This window comes from Jaculus jaculus, chromosome 23 (genome assembly GCF_020740685.1).
Source record: "Jaculus jaculus isolate mJacJac1 chromosome 23, mJacJac1.mat.Y.cur, whole genome shotgun sequence".
NCBI classification, from domain to species: domain Eukaryota; kingdom Metazoa; phylum Chordata; class Mammalia; order Rodentia; family Dipodidae; genus Jaculus; species Jaculus jaculus.
In genome coordinates this window covers 4,735,952-4,754,289 of record NC_059124.1, presented here as the reverse complement: position 1 = coordinate 4,754,289, position 18,338 = coordinate 4,735,952, and the positions used below count along the sequence as shown (strand labels likewise).

Below are 18,338 nucleotides of genomic sequence, written 5' to 3'. Positions count from 1 at the left end.
CCCAGTGGGGGACCAAGTGTTCAAAGGCCGGAGCCTAAGTGAGACAGTTTGTATTTAGACCACACATGGGAAAGCTTGTTTTCTTGCTTCCATGATGAAAGTTAAGTTTATTTTTTGGCTTTGTTTATTTATTGGCTTTTCGAGATAGGGTCTTACTCTAGCTCAGACTGACCTGGAATGCACTATGTAGTCTCAGGGTGGGCCTCGAACTCATGGCGATCCTCCTACCTCTGCCTCCAGAGTGCTGGGATTAAAGGCGTGCACCACCACGCGCAGCTAGTGGGTTTATTTATATTTATTTATTTGCAAACAGAGACAGACAGACTAGCTACTGCAAATTCCAGATGCCTGGGCCACTTTGTGTATCTGGCTCTATGTGGGTCCTGGAGAATCAAACCGCGGTCTTTAGGCTTCACAAGCAAACACCTTAACCGCTGAGCCATCTCTCCAGCCCCTTGTGGGTGTTTGGTAAGCCCCCGAGGCTGAGACCCCGATAAAAGACTTATGGATGGCGGTTCCTGTTTTCCCAACTGTCCAGAAGTCACCTGATTTACACAGGGCAAAACAACCTTTCACTTCCTTATCTTCCCCCCTGTCAACACCACCAAATGAAAGGCTCAGCTCTTGGACGCTTAGTAGGAAACCCAGAGGCCTGGCTGGCACCTGCTGCCCATGCCTGGCCATCTTCCACTTGCCTTCCAGCCAGGACTTCGCGTTCACTGGAGCCTATTTCACAAAAGAAACAAAAGAACTGTGAACATCAACAACAAAACCAGAGTTAAACCTAAACTGCTTCACGTTTTCCTTTTCAGAAGCCAGGCCCAAGCTTCTGGGTGAAGAGACGTCTGAGATGGCAAGTCATGTCCTTGTGAAGCCCCTTGGCCTTCATCCCCAGCACCCATCACTTCTGCGCACCTGGCCGGCTCCCTCCCTTCGCCTGGCACAGCTCAGGAATCCCTGAGTCACGCTCTGTCTCAGCTGCCATTCTGGGCACGAAATGCCAGCGCGGATGCGGGCAGCATGACTCGAGCGGGGAGGAGGGGCGCAGGGGACCACGCCGAGGCCAAAATGCAAGCACGGGGCTATTTCAGCTTAGGCCAGAGGATGCCATGATGCCCGGCTGCGCGCGTGCCATCCCCACCCGGGCCTCTCCGCCCCGCAATAACCAGGCTCCAGCTGGGAAAAGCTAGACTTTGCGCTGGTGTTACGTTTTTTGGGGGGGAGAGCGGAGAGGGTGGGCGCAACCAAAGAAACGCGAAGCAAAGGGGAAGAAGATATTTCTGGAGCATTCCTCTGGCTTTAAGACTGCGGTCCACGTCGCGGTCGTTTGCACGAAATACCCACGGAAGCGTCGCCGCGCTCTCGCCCGAGTCGGTCGAGGGGGGTTCAGGCGGAAAGCAGGCAGCAGCCGTCGCGGGGCGCTTCGGGGCGCCCCTGCCGCCGCGGGTCCGGCGCTCCGGGGGCGCGGCGTGGGGCGGGGCGGCGTGATGTCACAACGCCGCCGCCCCGCCCCGCTGTTTTTGTGTTTCCCAGCTCCAGGGAGAAAAGCCATCGGGGTTTCGGTACCTGCTCGTTCTCCCCCACTCCCCGCCCTCTCCTTCGGGTCGGGGTCCAGCTCGTCCTCGAGATCCCCTCCCTCCGGAGCCCGGGCCCACGGCGCGGCGCCCTCGGAGGCCGACACCTGCCCGCGCGCGGCGCCGTCTCCCCGCGTCCAGCTCCTCCCTCGCCGCCTTCCCGCCTGCCGGGCCTCGAACTCGGGATCGCCGCGCTCCGGCATCATGAAGTTCCAGTACAAAGAGGATCATCCCTTCGAGTATCGGAAAAAGGAAGGAGAAAAGATCCGGAAGAAGTACCCGGACCGGGTTCCGGTGAGTAGCGCGGGGAGAGACGGATGGATGGATGGATGGATGGATGGCCCTGGGCGCTGGCAGGGGTCCCCAGGAGGGATCGGAGATGGCGTGACACCGCTGCACCCCGACATTCCCAACCCCCCTCCCCCACTTCCCACCTTGCACGACTGCGAAAGCCCGTCTCCCGCGGCCGGCCCCGTCCCGGGAGCCGAGCCGCGGCGCGCGGTGACTCAGCAGTAATGCCCGCACGTGCGGAGGCAGGTGGTACCCAGCCCGGCGGGCGCGCGCCTGTGATTGGTCCTCCCTCCGTCCCCCCCCCCATCTCCATCCCCACTCCAGACCCGACCCCAGGTTGGATGCCTTTATTAAGAAATCTGGAAAGGGCTGGAGACATGGCTTGGCGGTTAAGGCGCTTGCGGGGCAAAGCCAAAAGGCACAGGTTCGATTCCCCACGGAGCCACGTAAGCCAGATGCTCAAGGTGGCGCATGCGTCTGGAGTTTGTTTGCTGTGGCTGGAGGCCCTGGGGCACACATTCTCCCCCCCCCCCCTCCCTCTCTCTCTTTCTCTCTCTGTTCCTGCATCTCATTTTCTCTCTCCAATAAAATATATTTTAAAAAATCTACCTGGGCGTGGTGGTGCTCACCTTTAATCCCAGCACTTGGGAGGCTGAGGTTGGAGGATCTGAGTCTGGAGTTTGTTTGCAGTCGCCTGAGGCCCTGGTGCGTCTCTTCTTACTCTTTTTAAGTAAATAAATAAATAAAAACGAAGGCTGGGAAGATCCCAGGAGCTGGGGTCCTGTGTCCCTCCACGTCCGCCTCCGATGGGTGGTTTCCTTGAAGCCGGCGTGGCCCATGTGCGTTTGGACGCTTATGGGCAAGGGGGAGGTTCGGAAGCCTGGAGAGTTTTTTGCATTTTCTTAGAATTAGGAGGAGGTGTGTGTGGGAGGGGGGGGTGGCGAGTCACCAAAGAGGCCCTGGCAAACAAGGTCACGTTCTCTGCGCCACAGCCAGCTGGCCGCTTTGCTGGCCTCCAAGGCCATGATGCAGGACTGTGAGTTAATGAGCCCTGGGCCCAGAGACCCGGGACCCCGAGGGCTTTTTCTTCCCTGAACTGGGTGAATTGGTTAATGATGCGGCAGTGGTGGCTCTCAGCATCCGGGCTTCTTTCCCATTACCCCCTCCCCCGCCCACTTTTTTTTTCCCCCTCTTCTGTGGGCTGCGCAGTGGAATTGGAAGACTGATTTACACCGCTGGTAGATTTGGGGAGGAATGTGTCACCTTTAGGCCAGGACATAAGATTAGTATTAACATGTAACTTTAAAAGATTAAAAAAAACATTGGATCCCGGGGTGATGCGCACCTTTTAATCCTAGCACTTGGGAGGCTGAGGTTGGAGGATCATTATGAGTTCAAGGCCAGTCTGGGGCACTCTGTAGCCAAGTCAGCCTGGGCTAGAGGAGACCTTATCTTGAAAAGGAAAGAAAGAAAGAGAGAAAGAGGAAGGAAAGAAAGGAAGACAGAAATTTGAGTTATCTGATCCTTTTCCTTGACCTGCAGGGACACTTTGAGATTCTTACCTAATTTATCGCCACCAGAAGAAATCTGGAACCCCTGATGTTAAAATCCTTGCGCCCCTTTCCTATAAGGAAGATAAGAGATTTAAGCATTCCATTTTTTTTTTTTCCCCCCCGAGGTAGGGTCTCAGGCTGACCTGGAATTCACTGTGTTCTCTCAGGGTGGCCTTGAACGCACAGTGCGGTCCTGCTCCCTCTTCCCAGCAGATAAGACATTTGAGAGGCTGCCATTCTCCAGGTATTAGACAATGGGTGGGGGAGTCGGTCAGTCATGATCTATATCCAGTACATGACCCTTCACAAATGATTCCTTTGAGCTCCAGACCTTGGAAGACTGTTTTAAAAGTTTCTCCCACTTCTCCTAATCCCAGTCATCCTTTTTAATAACACTAAAAAATGACATCGCTCTTATTGACATTTACCACATACCTAAGCAGGATTCTATACACCCACACTGTATTGTCCCTGAACCCTCACGGAATGTTATCATGCAGAGAAAGCACAGGAGAATGAAAATGAAACCGCTTCCCAGAGGCGTGAGGCTGCTGGTCTGTGGCCGAGGAGGAATCCAGCCCGTAGTCAAGCTTCCCAGTTTCCCGGCCCTTCCTTCACCTCCAAGCTGTGTTTTCTGTTTCTAGTACAGGGCTTGCCTGCCGTGTGCTTCACACTGTTGAGACCAGAGGTGAATTTTACTCTCTCTGCAGGTCACAGTGTAGACTGGGAGCAAAATCTATCTTAAGTAGAATAGGAATTTAAGTCCTTACCCAGGAGTTGATAAGGGCTGGCTTTTCTTGTAGCTCTGACATGCACCCATCCCCAAACCCAGTGAAAATCCCCTTAGTTCCTCTACGCAGACTCATTCACCTGCGTTCACTCAGAAAAGTTCAGTTTGTCCTCACTCATTCCTGTTCACGAGCACAGTAAAATGTTATCGCTGCAAGATAATTTATAGTTCCTCTCCAGTCTCAGGGCTCTTGAGACAATTAGCTGGTGACCCTCTTTCTAGCCAAGACACAGGATGAGATCTGGCTGAGTGCTGGGACTTTTGTTTTGGGGGGCTAGGGATTGAACCCTTGCAAAGCAGACTCCACACCAGTGACATCCTCTGCCCCAAAGATGTGGCTTTAATTCAGTGCTTTGTCAGGAATTCCCTGAGATCTCGGGCAGAGCTCATTTTCTAAATTACTATTTTTATTTATTTATTTGAGAGAGAGATACAGAAATAGGCAGGTAGAAAGAGACACACAGAGAGAGAATGGGTGCGCCAGGGCCTCCAGCCACTGCTAAGGAACTCCAGATGCGTGCACCCCTTTGTTCATCTGGCTTACGTGGGTCCTGGGGAGTCAAACCTGGGTCCTTTGGCTTTGCAGGTAAGCGCCTTAACTGCTAAGCCATCTCTCCAGCCCTAGAATTCTTAATATTAGTGTGGTTTGGTGGCCTGTTTGCAGAAAAGATAATTAGAGCAGGCAGTTCGTAAAGCCCCACTGTGATGATTTCCTAACCCTGACCGTAGGGGTGTGTGTGTGTGTGTGTGTGTGTGTGTTGGAAGATGACTATGATGTGATCTTGGAAGAACAGAGGCTGTATGGAAACCCACCGCAGCAGGAACTGTCCTGTCCACACTGTTTGTAAACATTCTCCTGAGGTTTAGCTATGTTAGCCCCCTTGCACAGCCTCTGAGAAGTCAGGGCTCCCTGGGAGAGATGGTTTTGTGGGTCAGTTAGGGCCTCAGCAATTACTCTTACCCTCCTGTTTCTCCCCAGAAGCCTCCACCTCGCACTGCCGTCTGCTCTGTGGCTCTCGGTTGGTCTCCTTCCTGCAGTCGCTTGGTAGGAGCTGCCAGGCCCAGGTCCCGTGGAGTGTGCCGGGCTCCCCATTTCACTCTCGTTCTCCCGCAGTTTTGGACCTTTGGTCAGCTTGTGAAGCTCTATTATTATTTTATATTATTTATTCATTTATCTGCTTGCGAGAGAAAGAGGCAGAGAGTGGCCTCCAGCCTCTGCAAACAAACTCCAAATGCATGCGCTACCTTGTGCATCTGGTTTATGTGGGTCCTTGGGAATCGAACCTGGGTCCTTAGGCGTTGCAGGCAAGAGCCTTAATTGCTAAGACATCTCTCCAGTCCCGCAGTTTTTTTTTAAATGTGCAACTCACATCTGTCTGCCTTAATCCCGTCCCCACCCCCCCGCCCCCGAGGGAGGGTATCATTGTGGCCCAGAATGAACTGGAATTTACTATGTAGTCTCAGTCTGTCCTTGAACTCACTGTCCTCCTTACCTCTGCTAGGATTAAAGGTGTATGCTACCACGCCCAGCCTACCAAAGCGTTTATTGTATTTATTTATTTATGTATGGTATTTAGAGGCTTGTCTTGAACTCAGGACCTTGTGCATACTATACAGTCACCCTACCAGTAGCCTGCGCTCTTGGCCCTCCAGGTTTTGTTTCTAAGTTCAGGTGTGATTATGATCCGTGTCCCAAATGTGAGTTTCCTGGTTCAGGAGTCTTTTTCTCCAGCAACACAAGTTTTGGGTTACGTTTCCTGTTCCTTTAGAGAGCTTCTAACTTTTCCCTTCAAATTAATATTTCTGTTTAGAGAGGTGCTTAAGGTCTACTGAACATTTTCCTATAAAATCACATGTATTACTTAAGGTCCACATGTTAGTCCCATGGATTTATATATGAAGTGTTTCAAAGTTATCTTTTAATTACAATGCAGAGTCTCAGAGAGGTTAGTAACCTAACAAAGGTCACATAGATATGAGGTATCCTTTTCAGTGTTCTGTCTCACTGCACATAGCTTGTATGTAGAATTATTTTTTCTGAACTAATAATCTAATATTAATGTTTTATAAGTTATTTTCTATCTTATAAGCTTATGTATATAAAAAATTAAGATTTGTTATGTAGTTTTGTTGTTACAGAAATGCATGATTTTTATAAGACTTGAAGTAGTATAGAAACATTTCATGAAAATTCCTTAAAATCCTAGCAACAAGCTGGGCATGGTGGCGCACGCCTTTAATCCCAGCACTCGGGAGGCAGAGGTAGGAGGATTGCCATGAGTTCAAGGCCACCCTGAGACTACAGAGTTTATTCCAGGTCAGCCTGGACCAGAGTGAGACCCTACCTCGAAAAACCAAAAAAAAAAAAAAAAAAATCCTAGAAACATAACTGATAAAAGGTTTAATGTGTTGATTTCATGGTGTCAAGTGTCATTCATTATAAAAAAATTTTGAGGGGCTAGAGAGATGGCTTCATGGTTAAGGCATTTGCCTGCAAAGCCAAAGGACCCAGGATCAATTCCCCAGGACCCACGTAAGCCAGATGCACAAGGTGGCGCATGTGTCTGGAATTCGTTTGCAGTGGCTGGAGGCCCTGGTGTGCCCATTCTCTCTCTGTGTGCCTCTTTCCCTCTCCTCAAAAAATAAATAAAAATGAAATATATTTTATAAAGGATTTGGGATGGAGAGGTGGCTCAGTGGCTAAAAGAGCTCGCTCGTCAAGCCTAATGGCCTGGGTTCAGTTCCTAAGTAACCAATGTAAGCCAGATGCACAAGTGACACATGCATCTGGAATTTATATGCTGTGGTTAGAGGCCCTGGCACACCTCTAACTCTTTCTGACTACCTCTTCTCTCTGTCTCTCTCTCAAATAAATAACTAAAATAAAAAAATTAAAAAAAATTTATTTGACATACACAAAGAGAGACAGAGAGAAAACGGGTGGCTGTAGCTTACGTGAGCACAGGGGAATCGAACTTAGGTCCTTAGGCTTTGCAAGCAAGCACCTTAACCACTAATCCATCTCTCCAGCCCAAAATAAATTTAAAAAATAAAAATAAAAATGTTTGATGTTTTAACAATTTCCTTTGAACAGTGAACACTTTTTTGCAGTCATCCTTAATAATTTTGAAAAAAGATTGGAATGTAACCTACATTACCTGTGTACTTCCCGTTACTGTAGACAAATACTTGACAAAATCGACTTCTAAAACAAAGATTTATCTTTGCTCATGGTTTCAGAGGTTTTGGTCCATTTTCTGTTGGCCCGATGGGTTTTGGGGCTTGTGGAGTCATCTTGTCACGGAGATCGACTGGCCTCATGCAAAGTGAAAGAAAGAACCACAAAGTGTCGCCCTCTCCTTTAAGGCCACACCCCCGTGACCTAAGCCTCCACGAGTTCCCAGCTCTTACCATAGCTTCTACCACTTCTCAATAGTGCCAAGCTACGGGCACTGGGCACTGTGTGTGTAATAAATGGCTGGCTTGTATATGTGTATAATTAGTATTGTGTGTGTGTGGCATATGCGTGTGTAAGCGTCCTTTAGCTCTATGCACTGGCCTATGGCACACCCCTTATTTGTGGCAGCCAGAGCCAAATGTCAGGTGTCCCATTTCCACCCCCGCTGGAGCAGAGTCTGAGTCACTGATGTGAACGGGGCAATCGCTGGTCTCTGCCCTGCTCTGCTGGACTGGGTTACAGCTTGCTCGAAGCCCAGCTGTTTCTCTGCAATCTAGAGATTGAAAGTTGGGGGCAGTTTCAGGCCCCATTGGGCGCTCATGCTCGCTTGGGAAAGTCGCTTAACAACACCGAGCCCTTTCTTCCGCCGTTTGAAAGAATAAAACTAATAGGTCATCAAGAACTGACTGAGAAATCAAGACAGCCTTGATACCAGAAGATGCCTGTCCTTCACTGTGCCTTGCAGGTAGCTTGTGGCTGTTAAGCTCAGGAAGGAGGTGAGGGAGGCGTTGGACAGTCAGCTTGAGCCTAGACGGCCTCTGCCGGCCGGGCTGGGGTGCGGTGTTCGCAACGCTGCTGGGGGCTGTGGTTTTCACCCCCACCCTCCCTTTGTCCATCCAGGTCATCGTGGAGAAGGCTCCCAAAGCCAGGGTGCCTGATCTGGACAAGAGGAAGTACCTGGTGCCCTCTGACCTCACAGGTAAAGTGCTTTGCTTCCCTGACCCACCCACCCACCCATGCAAAACACGCTTGCTCCTTAGCTCAGGCGCACACCTGAGAAAAGTGAGTGGGGTTTCCAGGAAGCCACTGAGTAGCAGTTCACACTCCAGTATTCTCTCATTTCCAGTTGCCCACTCACCACACCATATTATACCCCCCCCCCAAAAAAGTAAAAACAGCTGTCCCTGGCTTACACCCCATTGAAGATCAGCTGTGTCTCTGCGATGTCCATTTGTGGCAAATCAGCCCAGTTTCTTGGGAGGGCCACATTTTAGACCAATTTTTCAACTTTATCCCCTGAAGGTATGCAATGATCTGTTTTCCAGATTCTGGGTTGGCTTACAAGTGTATAGTGTATGGTCACCTTTACCTTGAGCCTTAATGGGATGCTCGCTGCATTTAGGAGACTGTGGAAAGACTCCTTCCTCCTTCCTTCCTTCCTTCCTCTCTTTTTTCTTTTTTTTTCTGAGTTAGGGTCTCACTCTGGCTCAGGCTGACCTGGAATTCACTGTGTCGTCTCAGGGTGGCCTCGAACTCACAGCGAGCCTCCTACCTCTGCCTCCCGAGTGCTGGGATTAAGGGCGCGCGCCACCCTGCCCGGCCCATGGGAAGACTTCTGTAGACGTGCTTGCTGCAGCGTTTATACACGTGTGTGCCGCAGTATTAGCACTGTGGAGCCTTTTCTGTGTTCTTCAGGACAAGGTTAAGCAGCAGCGAGTGGACTGTGCTCAGGGGTACAGGGTCCAGTAGAGCTCATTGCAGTGTCTGTTTCTCGGAGTGGGGGCTGGGTCTGGAAAGCCATGGAAAGCCACTTTGACACAGCGATGGGAATGTTTTGGTCTGGATGCCTGTCATGCCCCCCAAAGTCATCCTTAGACTGAATTGGTCTGAAATTTAATAGGCACAAAGGGGACCAGGCTCCAGGTGACGTGTCAGGGTTACACAGGTCTCTTGAGTTTCCTTTTAAACCTCTTGGGCAATGTGTTCGGGCTTTTCGCCAGTGTTCCCTGAAGCTGGTGGGGGGACAGATACGATAGAGGGCTTTTTGTTTCTTTTGACCCCCTGGGCCGCCTCCTGCTAACCTTTTCCTGTGGTCCTTACCCTTTGGTTTGGCCTCTTCCTTCCTGCAGTTGGCCAGTTCTACTTCTTAATCCGGAAGAGGATCCACCTCAGACCCGAGGACGCCTTATTCTTCTTTGTCAACAACACCATCCCTCCCACGAGTGCCACCATGGGCCAGCTCTATGAGGTACTGTTGTGGTCACAGCGGCCCCTGGCAGACAGCCTGGCATCCCGTAGCTTTTGTTCAGGGCGTTTGTTGATAAGACACCTGGGAAGTAGGGCAGGCCGGGCTGCTTATGAGGATCCTCTTACACCTGGGAGATGAGACGCCCTGCCAGATGTCATCCCGGCGAGAGCTTTTCTCAGATGTGCCTGGTGACAGTCCTTCAGTGCTGGGCATTTGGTTTTTGAGGTACGGTCTCACTCTAGCCCAGTCTGAACTGCCATTCACCTTGGAGTCTCAGGGTGGTCTTGAACTCATGGCGATCCAACCCTCTCTGCCTGCCAAGTGCTGGGATCAAAGGCGTGTGCCACCCCACCCCAGCTTGCATTGTCTTTCTTTCTTTTTTTTTTTTTTTTAAATTTTTATTTATTTATTTATTTGAGAGCGACAGACACAGAGAGAAAGACAGATAGAGGGAGAGAGAGAGAGAATGGGCGCGCCAGGGCTTCCAGCCTCTGCAAACGAACTCCAGACGCGTGCGCCCCCTTGTGCATCTGGCTAACGTGGGACCTGGGGAACCGAGCCTCGAACCGGCGTCCTTAGGCTTCACAGGCAAGCGCTTAACTGCTAAGCCATCTCTCCAGCCCTGCATTGTCTTTCTTAAAGACAGAAATGCTCCTGGCAGCCACGCATCCCTAGGAATCTACCCGAAGCAGTTCTTGTCCGGCAGCTTGGCGCGGGAGTGAACTGTGCATCTCAGCAACCTGCTCCTCGTGCGACTGTCCCGGGCTGCCGCTGGTGAAAGTGCGCGGCACGGCGGGCTCTGGAGAGTGGGGTGTCCTCACGGCTCGTCCCACATGAATTCTGAAGATCTGACGATTGACCAGCAGCAGGGGAAGCAAGACCAGGGCTGGAGAGATGGGTTAGTGGTTAAGGTGCTTGCCTGCGAAGGTCCAAGGACTCATGTTCCGTTCTCCAGGTCCCTCGTTAGCCCCCCAAAAGTAATGCAGTGCACAAGGTGGCACACGCACCTGGAGTTTGATTGCAGTGGCTGGAGGCCCTGGTGGGCCAATTCTCTTTCCTCTCTCTCTATCTCTGTATCTCACTCTTTCACTCTCTTACATTAAAAAAAAAAGGCGAGTCTGTTGGGCTTGCCTCAAAAATTAAAAAAATATAATAAATGAAGACAATGCCAGGCACGTTGGTGCATTTCTTTAACTCCAGCACTTGGGAGGCAGAGGTGGGAGGAGACGACGTAGTGAATTCCAGGTCAACCTGGGCTAAAGGGAGACCCTACCTTGAAAAGCCAAACAAACAAACATCAAGACAAAAATTTTATGTTACTTAGGTTGTTTTTCAATCTACGGTCTCACTGTAGTCCAGGCTGACCTAGAACTCACTATGTAGTCTCAGGGTGGCCTCGAACTCACAGAGATCCTCCTCTCTCTGCTTCCCCAGTGCTGGCATTAAAGGTATGCGCCACCACACCTGGCAAAAATTTTAAGTTGATTAACAGAGAAAGCAGCTTAGCATATCAGATATGAGTTGGTTTAGTTGGTAAATTTTCAGAATCTTAACTTGCAATAAATATAAAGGATAAAGGACTTTGCTGTGCATGTGACCTAAGACTGCAACTGCTTCAGTCCTGAGATGGTGTCACCCAGGATGCTGCGGCTCATTAACACATCAACATCGAATGTCCCTAATCCAGCCTTCCTCCCTAGCACACGCGTACCGCCTGTATGCACATGCTCCACGGTCTGTCTTATGATACTCTCCCGCGAAAAGGGTTTTGTTAAGAGGAAGGCTCGTCCTTCTCTTCATGGCTTTCTTCCGTCCATACGTCATGTTTTCTGTACAGGTTTTTTTGTGTGGAAAGTCAGAGCTCAAAGTTTCATTGCAACCAGTTCTGCTGGGTTTTATTTTATTTTTTAGTTATTTTATTTATTTTTTAAATTAATTTTTATTTATTTATTTTTTTCTTTTCAAGTTTTTTTTTTATTAACAACTTCCATGATTATAAAAAAAAAAATCCTATGGTAATATGCTCCCTCCCCCCACTTTCCCCTTTGAAACTCCATTCTCCCCATCTCAATCAGTCTCTTTTATTTTGATGTCATCATCTTTTTCTCCTATGATGATGGTCTTGTGTAGGTAGTATCAGGCACTGTGAGGTCATGGACATCCAGGCCATTTTGTGTCTGGAGGAGCACGTTGTAAGGAGTCCTACCCTTCCTTTGGCCCTTACATCCTTTCTGCCACCTCTTTTGCAATCGACCCTGAGCCTTGGAAGGTGTGATAGAGATATTGCAGTACTGAGCGCTCTGGTCACTTTTTTTGGCTATTTTATTTTATATTTATTTGCAAGCAGAGAGAGAGAGATAGACAGAGAGAGGGAGAATGGGCACACCAGGGCCTCAAGCCACTGCAAACAAACTCCAGACACATGTGCTCCTATGCATCTGGCTTACATGTCCTGGGAAATCAAACCTGGGTCCTTTGGCTTCACAGGCAAATGCCTTTACTCCAAGCCATCTCTCCAGTCCTTTTTGTTTTTTTGTGATAGGGTCTCACTCTAGTCAGTCCAGACTGACCTGGAATTCACTATGTAGTCTCAGGGTGGCCTTGAACTCATGGCAATCTTCCTGAGTGCTGGGATTAAAGGCATGTACCACCATGCCTGGCTTTTACTTTTCTTATTTGAGAGAGAGAGAGAGAGAGAGAGAAATGAATGGGCGCACTAGGGCCTCCAGCCACTGCAGTCAAGCTCTAGATGCGTGTACCACCTTGTGTATTTGGCTTAAGTGGGTTCTGGGGAATTGAAACTTGGTCCTTTGGTTTTGCAGGCAAGTGCCTTAACTGAACTGCTAAGCCATTTCTCAAGCCCTTTTGCTTGTTTTTGTTCTTTTTTTTTTTTTTTTTTTTTTGTGGTGTCGGGATTGAACCCAGGGCCTTATGGATTCTAGGCAACCGCTCCAGCACTGGGAGACAGCCCTGGCCCGCTCCTCTAGTTGATGAGCGCCGGTGTGGGGCTGGGCGTCCGGGAGACAATGAGCGTTTTATTTATTTATTTATTATTATTATTATTATTATTTGGTTTTTTGAGGTAGGGTCTCCTGTCCAGGCTGACCTGGAATTCACTAGGTAGTCTCAGGGTGGCCTCAACCTCATGGTGATCCTCCTACCTCAGCCTCCCGAGTGCTGGGATTAATGGCGTGTGCCACCATGCCCAGTTTATTTATTTTTAAAAATATTTTGTTTACTAAATTATTTTGGAAGGAGAGAGAGAATGGGCACACCAGGGCTTCCAGCCACTGCAAACAAACTCCAGACACGTGCACCACCTCGTGACATCTGGCTTCCACGGGTCCTGGGGAATTGAACCTGGGCCCTTAGGCTTCGCAGGCAAGTGCCTTCATCGCTAAACCATCCCTCCAGCCCCGAGAGCGTTTTCTGAAGTGCCCTGTCTTCTCTCCTAGGACAACCATGAGGAGGACTATTTTCTGTACGTGGCCTACAGCGACGAGAGTGTCTACGGGAAATGAGTGGAGGAGAGCCCAGCATTGGGGAGCACCTGGACTTGGGGTAGGGGAGGGGTGCGAGTGGGACTTGGGGAAACAGAGGGAGGGCTCCCAGCACGGAAGGGCCAGAAGGCGAAGACTTCGGAAAACATCACCCCGCATACTCTGTCGTCACATTTCACCCGCTCAGTCATTTCTTTCCTGCTGCTTCCTCAGCTCCCCCCAGAGAATGTGCTCCGGTGGCAGAATGGGCATGACCTAACTGCCTGGCATCGCAGAGAGAATCAGTGCCAGGTTTTACCGGAGGGTTGGGAGGTAGGCACACGGACGCTAGAGATGACTTTTTCACGTTTGCACATTCAAGGTAGGGGCGGGGGGAAAGGGATGTTTTAGGACTTTGTAGTGGACCATTCCTAGGGACCAAAAGACACCCAGTGTCATTGAAGCGTAGTGACCTCTCTTCTGCGTGTCCACCTCCTCCCTCCCCCTAGTTCTTTTTTCCCACACAGATGTCATCGCGCCACCCCCAGTGGCTGCCGTGGACATCCGCGCAGATGTTTAGATGGAGCACTCTTACTTCTGGAAAAAGAAGAGTTGCTCAGGAAGGTGGCTGTGGTCACCAGGGCTTTGGGTAGCGCTAAACTGGAGCTGACCATTGAGCATCTCTGTCTGTCCCCAAAGTCCTTGGAATTTCACGGGCCTGGGCACCTGCAGTGGCATGCCCCAGGCAGCATTTGCCATCAGAATCCTCATGTGCAGGGACAGCGTCTGTGTGGAGGGGCCGGCTTCTGAGGTCAGGTAGGTCGCCACACCTGCCACTCATCCAGAAGCCTGCCCCACTTTCTGCTCCCCTTAATCTCACGCTCGCAGGAGCGTGACATATGGCCAGCTGTTCCCCTCCTCCCGTTTTCATCCCCCGTGTCTACTAGCTAGGAAAGACGGAGGAGGAGTGGCTTTGAGTAATTCCTGGGTATCTCGGTGGTTTCTTTTCACGGAGGTGGAGGGTGGGGTTGGGGAAGCAGGAATTGCACTCAGATCTGACATTTCAGTTGCTAATGCAAAGGAGCCTTCCTGTTGGGGGTGACTGGCGTGTTCTGTCAGCTGCAGGTTCTTGTATCCTGAGGTCGGTGCTGTCAGGAAATAAAATAATTGCTTACTTAAGAAACCACCTTGAATTCAGAAATGTCACCTTTATTTGGTCTGTATTGTGTTTTTTTGTGGGGTTGGTTGGTTGTTTTGGTTTTCCTTTGGTCTTTCAAGGTAGGGTCTCACTCTAGCCCAGGCTGACCTGGAATTCACTATGGCATCTCAGGGTGGCCTTGAACTCACGACTTACCTTGAACTCTCCTACCTCTGCCTCCCCAGTGCTGGGATTCAAGGGGGGGGGGGCGCCACCACGCCCAGCTTGGTCTGCATTGTATTGGAGGGTGCATGGACACTCTGAACAGAAGGTGTGGACCTGCCCTGGGTGGGTACTGACAGTGAATGCTCTTATCTTGTCAGCTGCATTGGGTGCAACTCTTTCTTCCTCAGGAGTTGTTGCCTAAGGGTGACCGAGCTGGTGGGCGGTGTGCCCGGGTTGTTGGTGATGTGGTGAGGTTCTCTTTCACACAGAAGTGCTGGGTCACCGCCTTATGCATTGCTCAGCTGGAGCTGGAAGTGGGCCTGCGTCAGAGTGAAGGGCAGAGCTGTGCTAATTACCACTGCCAGCTAGGCCTTGGCCCAGATCCGGCTGACTCAGAATCCTGGTGTGGGTGGTTGGTTTTTAAAGAGCTCCTCCGAGGATCCTGCTGTCGCTCAGGTTTGCTCTGGGCTTCAGGCTTTGCGTTGTGTCCCAAACACATCTTAACTGTGAAGACATGCTTCGTGAGAGGGTGCCATCTTCCAAAACGGAGGAGCTCGGAAGGTCAGGTTTCCGGTGTCAAGGGAAGATTTGGTGCCTTCTGAATGCATGGCTTTCTTTGGGAAGAGAGCGAAAACTCCCTGCAATACCGCTTCCAATACTCTCTGCTCTCCTGCGCTTGTTAACCCTGGAAGTGCCTCCTCTGCTTCCCCAGGAAGGAAGGAGGAAGTTGTAGAAGACCCAAGTCAGATTTTCACTGGTGATCAGATTGTGCTCAGTGAAGTGAATGAGCACAGCGAAGTCCGAATTCAGAGGGTTGGGGGCTGAGGAGACAGCTGCGTGGTTCAAGGCACTTGAGCCTGCCCACCCAGGTTTAATTTCCCAGACAGCCAAGCCAAATGCAAGAAGTGGCACAAGCATCTGGTGTTCTGTTTTGCAGTGGCGTAACCTGCTGGTGTGTACACACACACACACACGCACACACTCACACAAACACACACACACACACACACACACACGGAAAAAGGAACCCAGGGAGGAAACTTGAGTCCAATCCAACAAGTACTAACTTTTCCAGAAAATGGAAAGATCTGAAGAAATTTCCTATCAACGTATTGAAAATAGCACTTGTCACAAAATGCCAGGGGGCTAAAGCCAAAAGGAGGCTAATGTTGGGGTTATTAAAATACAAACTCGATTTGGAAACTAATAGGTTTGTCAAAAATCCCAGGGTAAAACTGGCTGAAAAGAGAAACATTTGAGTGTACCCCTCCAGACGCATTAGAAGTGGCCCATCCCCCAGATTGTGATCCTTGGCAGAACCAAAGGGAATTATGAATGTAGACGCTCAAACTCCCAGAAGGCCTTGGCTTTTATTATTTGTTTCCTCCCCCCACCCTGGATTTTTCAGGTGGAAAACATGGATTGAACACATGCAATTTTGTTTCCTTATTTATTTTTAATTATTATTATTTTTTTATTTGAGAGGAAGGGAGGGAATTGACGTGCCAGGGCCTCAGCCACTGCAATCAAACGCCAGACCCTTGCGCCACCTAGTGGGCTTGTGCGACCTTGCACCTGCCTCACCTTGCATCTGGCTTATTTGAGGTCTGGAGAGTCAAACATGGGTCCTTAGGCTTCGCAGGCAAGCACCTTAACTGCTAAGCCATCTCCAGCCCCTGTTGAAGTGAGTGAGTGAAGTTCATAGGCAAAATGAGCTCTGCTATGCAGAGCTTCGCTTGGTATTTGCTGCCCTTTCTAAACACAGCATCACTCTGTCCATTCCTGCACTGTAGCTATTTAGAGCCTCAATATACTCAGACCTTTTTGGGGCATCTGGTGAGTTACCTGCAGGTTAGGAACAAACATCTTCCCACTAACCTGCCTCTTCCGTGTTGCCCTTACTGGCTTGCTCCAGAGCTGCCACCTCAGACCGGAGTGACAAATGGGTTTATTCTTGCCTTTAGAGACATTTTTCTTCAGCATCACCGATGAGTGGGTCCTTAATTCCTCCTATAGCCCTTATTTTAAAGATCTCAAGTATATGTAAGGGCTTGTCGAGGTGTATTTGTGCCTTCTACTTAAAAAAAAAAAAAAAAGATTTAAAAAAGAGAAAGAGAAAGAGAAAGAAATGGGTGCACCAGGACCTCTAGCCATTGCTAGAACTCCAGACTCATGCACCACCATGTGCGTCTGGCTTACACGGGATCCAGAGAATCCAACCTGGGTCCTTAAACTTTGCAGGCAAGTGTCTTAACCACTAAGCCATCTCTCCAGCCCATTGCCTTCTGCTTTTGTCTAGATTGGTTTACCTGTGGCTCCTTATTTGTCTGTCACAGGCTCCAAACATCTTATGATCTACTTCATGCTTAGCGCCAAAGTCCCCTCTGCTAATAGATGTATCTGGTGGTGTCATTCAAACAACATACCCCAATATGACCCCTAGCCTTGTGTGAGTGTGGACTAGAGAACATTCTACTGAATGCCAGGCTACATTTTTTTTCCCCCCAGAATTTTGAATTGTTGGCTTTCTCCAAATTTTCATGTACCTATTTTTAAAAATTATTTAATATTTTATTTATTTGAGAGAGATTCATAGAGGAGGCAGATGGAGAGAGAATGGGCTTACTAGGGCCACCCCCTTGTGCATCTGACCTACATGGGCCCTGGGGAATCAAACCTGGGTCCTTTGGCTTTGCAGGCAAGTGCCTTAACCACTAAGTTATTTCTCCAGCTCTGTTTTTTTTTTTTTTAAATTAATTTTATTTGGGGATAGGGTCTCACTAGCCCATGCTGACCTGGAATTCACTGTACTGTTCCAGGCTGGCCTCAGCTCACAGAGATCCTCCTACCTCTAGTGCTGGGATTAAAGACTTGTGCCACCACACCAGGCAGGTTGTTCTATTTTATTTATTTTTTTTTTAATTTTTTTTTGTTCATTTTTTATTTATTTATTTGAGAGCGACAGACATAGAGAGAAAGACAGATAGAGGGAGAGAGAGAATGGGAGCACCAGGGCTTCCAGCCTCTGCAAACGAACTCCAGACGCGTGCGCCCCCTTGTGCATCTGGCTAACGTGGGACCTGGGGAACCGAGCCTCGAACCGGGGTCCTTAGGCTTCACAGGCAAGCACTTAACCGCTAAGCCATCTCTCCAGCCCAGGTTGTTCTATTTTTAACTGTGTGAAATCACCAGATATTTTCAGAAGCTGCTATATTTGGCCCTTAAACAGGTCCTGAAGCCAGGTTGTTTCCTTAGTGCAGCCCTTAGTAACAGTTTCCTTCCTAACCCGCACCTGCTGCCCAAGCTCTCAAAATCCGCCTCTGTTGACCTCCACATTGTTGCAGCACAAAGTCTACAATTTGGTCAGTCTTACCCTGGAGCCTGGTATTCTGGGATGACAGGAATATACACCTTATTTTGTCTCAGATATTTTGATAATAGGGCACACATAAACCAACAAGTTGCCTAAAGAGATACAAATACAGTTCTTGCCCAAAAGCAGGGAGGCCTGACCGCCCTGTTGTATTACAGGCCCTGCCTCGGAATCTTTTCCTTCTGTTTAGTTCTGAGTACGTTGGTACTTTGTAAACACACATGACCAGATCATTTTTCAAGTGTGAAGCAACAGGAAGTGATAGCCTCTAGAAGCAGTCATACGATGCCTTGCACCATGCCCTTGGCAGGTAAGCAGAGTTTTGCCAGTGACTAATGACAGTCTGTGCTCAGCACCGCGGGACCATCTGTCCTGACAGTCCTGTTGGCAGCACACTGGTATATCCAAGTTCCCCTGGCTTCTTGTTAAAAGCATGTGAGTCCTGTCACTTGCATAAAATGATTCTGAAACTTCTGTTAAAAAAAAATA

The 18,338-nt window shown here is 49.4% G+C and overlaps 1 protein-coding gene across 1 annotated transcript; it reads left to right on the top strand.

Annotated features, from left to right (window-relative positions):
- Positions 1 to 1,518: 1,518 nt before the first annotated feature.
- Positions 1,519 to 14,299, top strand: Gabarapl1 (GABA type A receptor associated protein like 1). Its single transcript, XM_004668703.2, has 4 exons — positions 1,519 to 1,868; positions 8,287 to 8,365; positions 9,516 to 9,634; positions 13,090 to 14,299. The coding sequence occupies exons 1-4, from the start codon at positions 1,779 to 1,781 to the stop codon at positions 13,153 to 13,155; spliced, it is 354 nt and encodes a 117-aa protein (XP_004668760.1). The 5' UTR covers positions 1,519 to 1,778; the 3' UTR covers positions 13,156 to 14,299.
- The last annotated feature ends 4,039 nt before the right edge of the window (positions 14,300 to 18,338 follow it).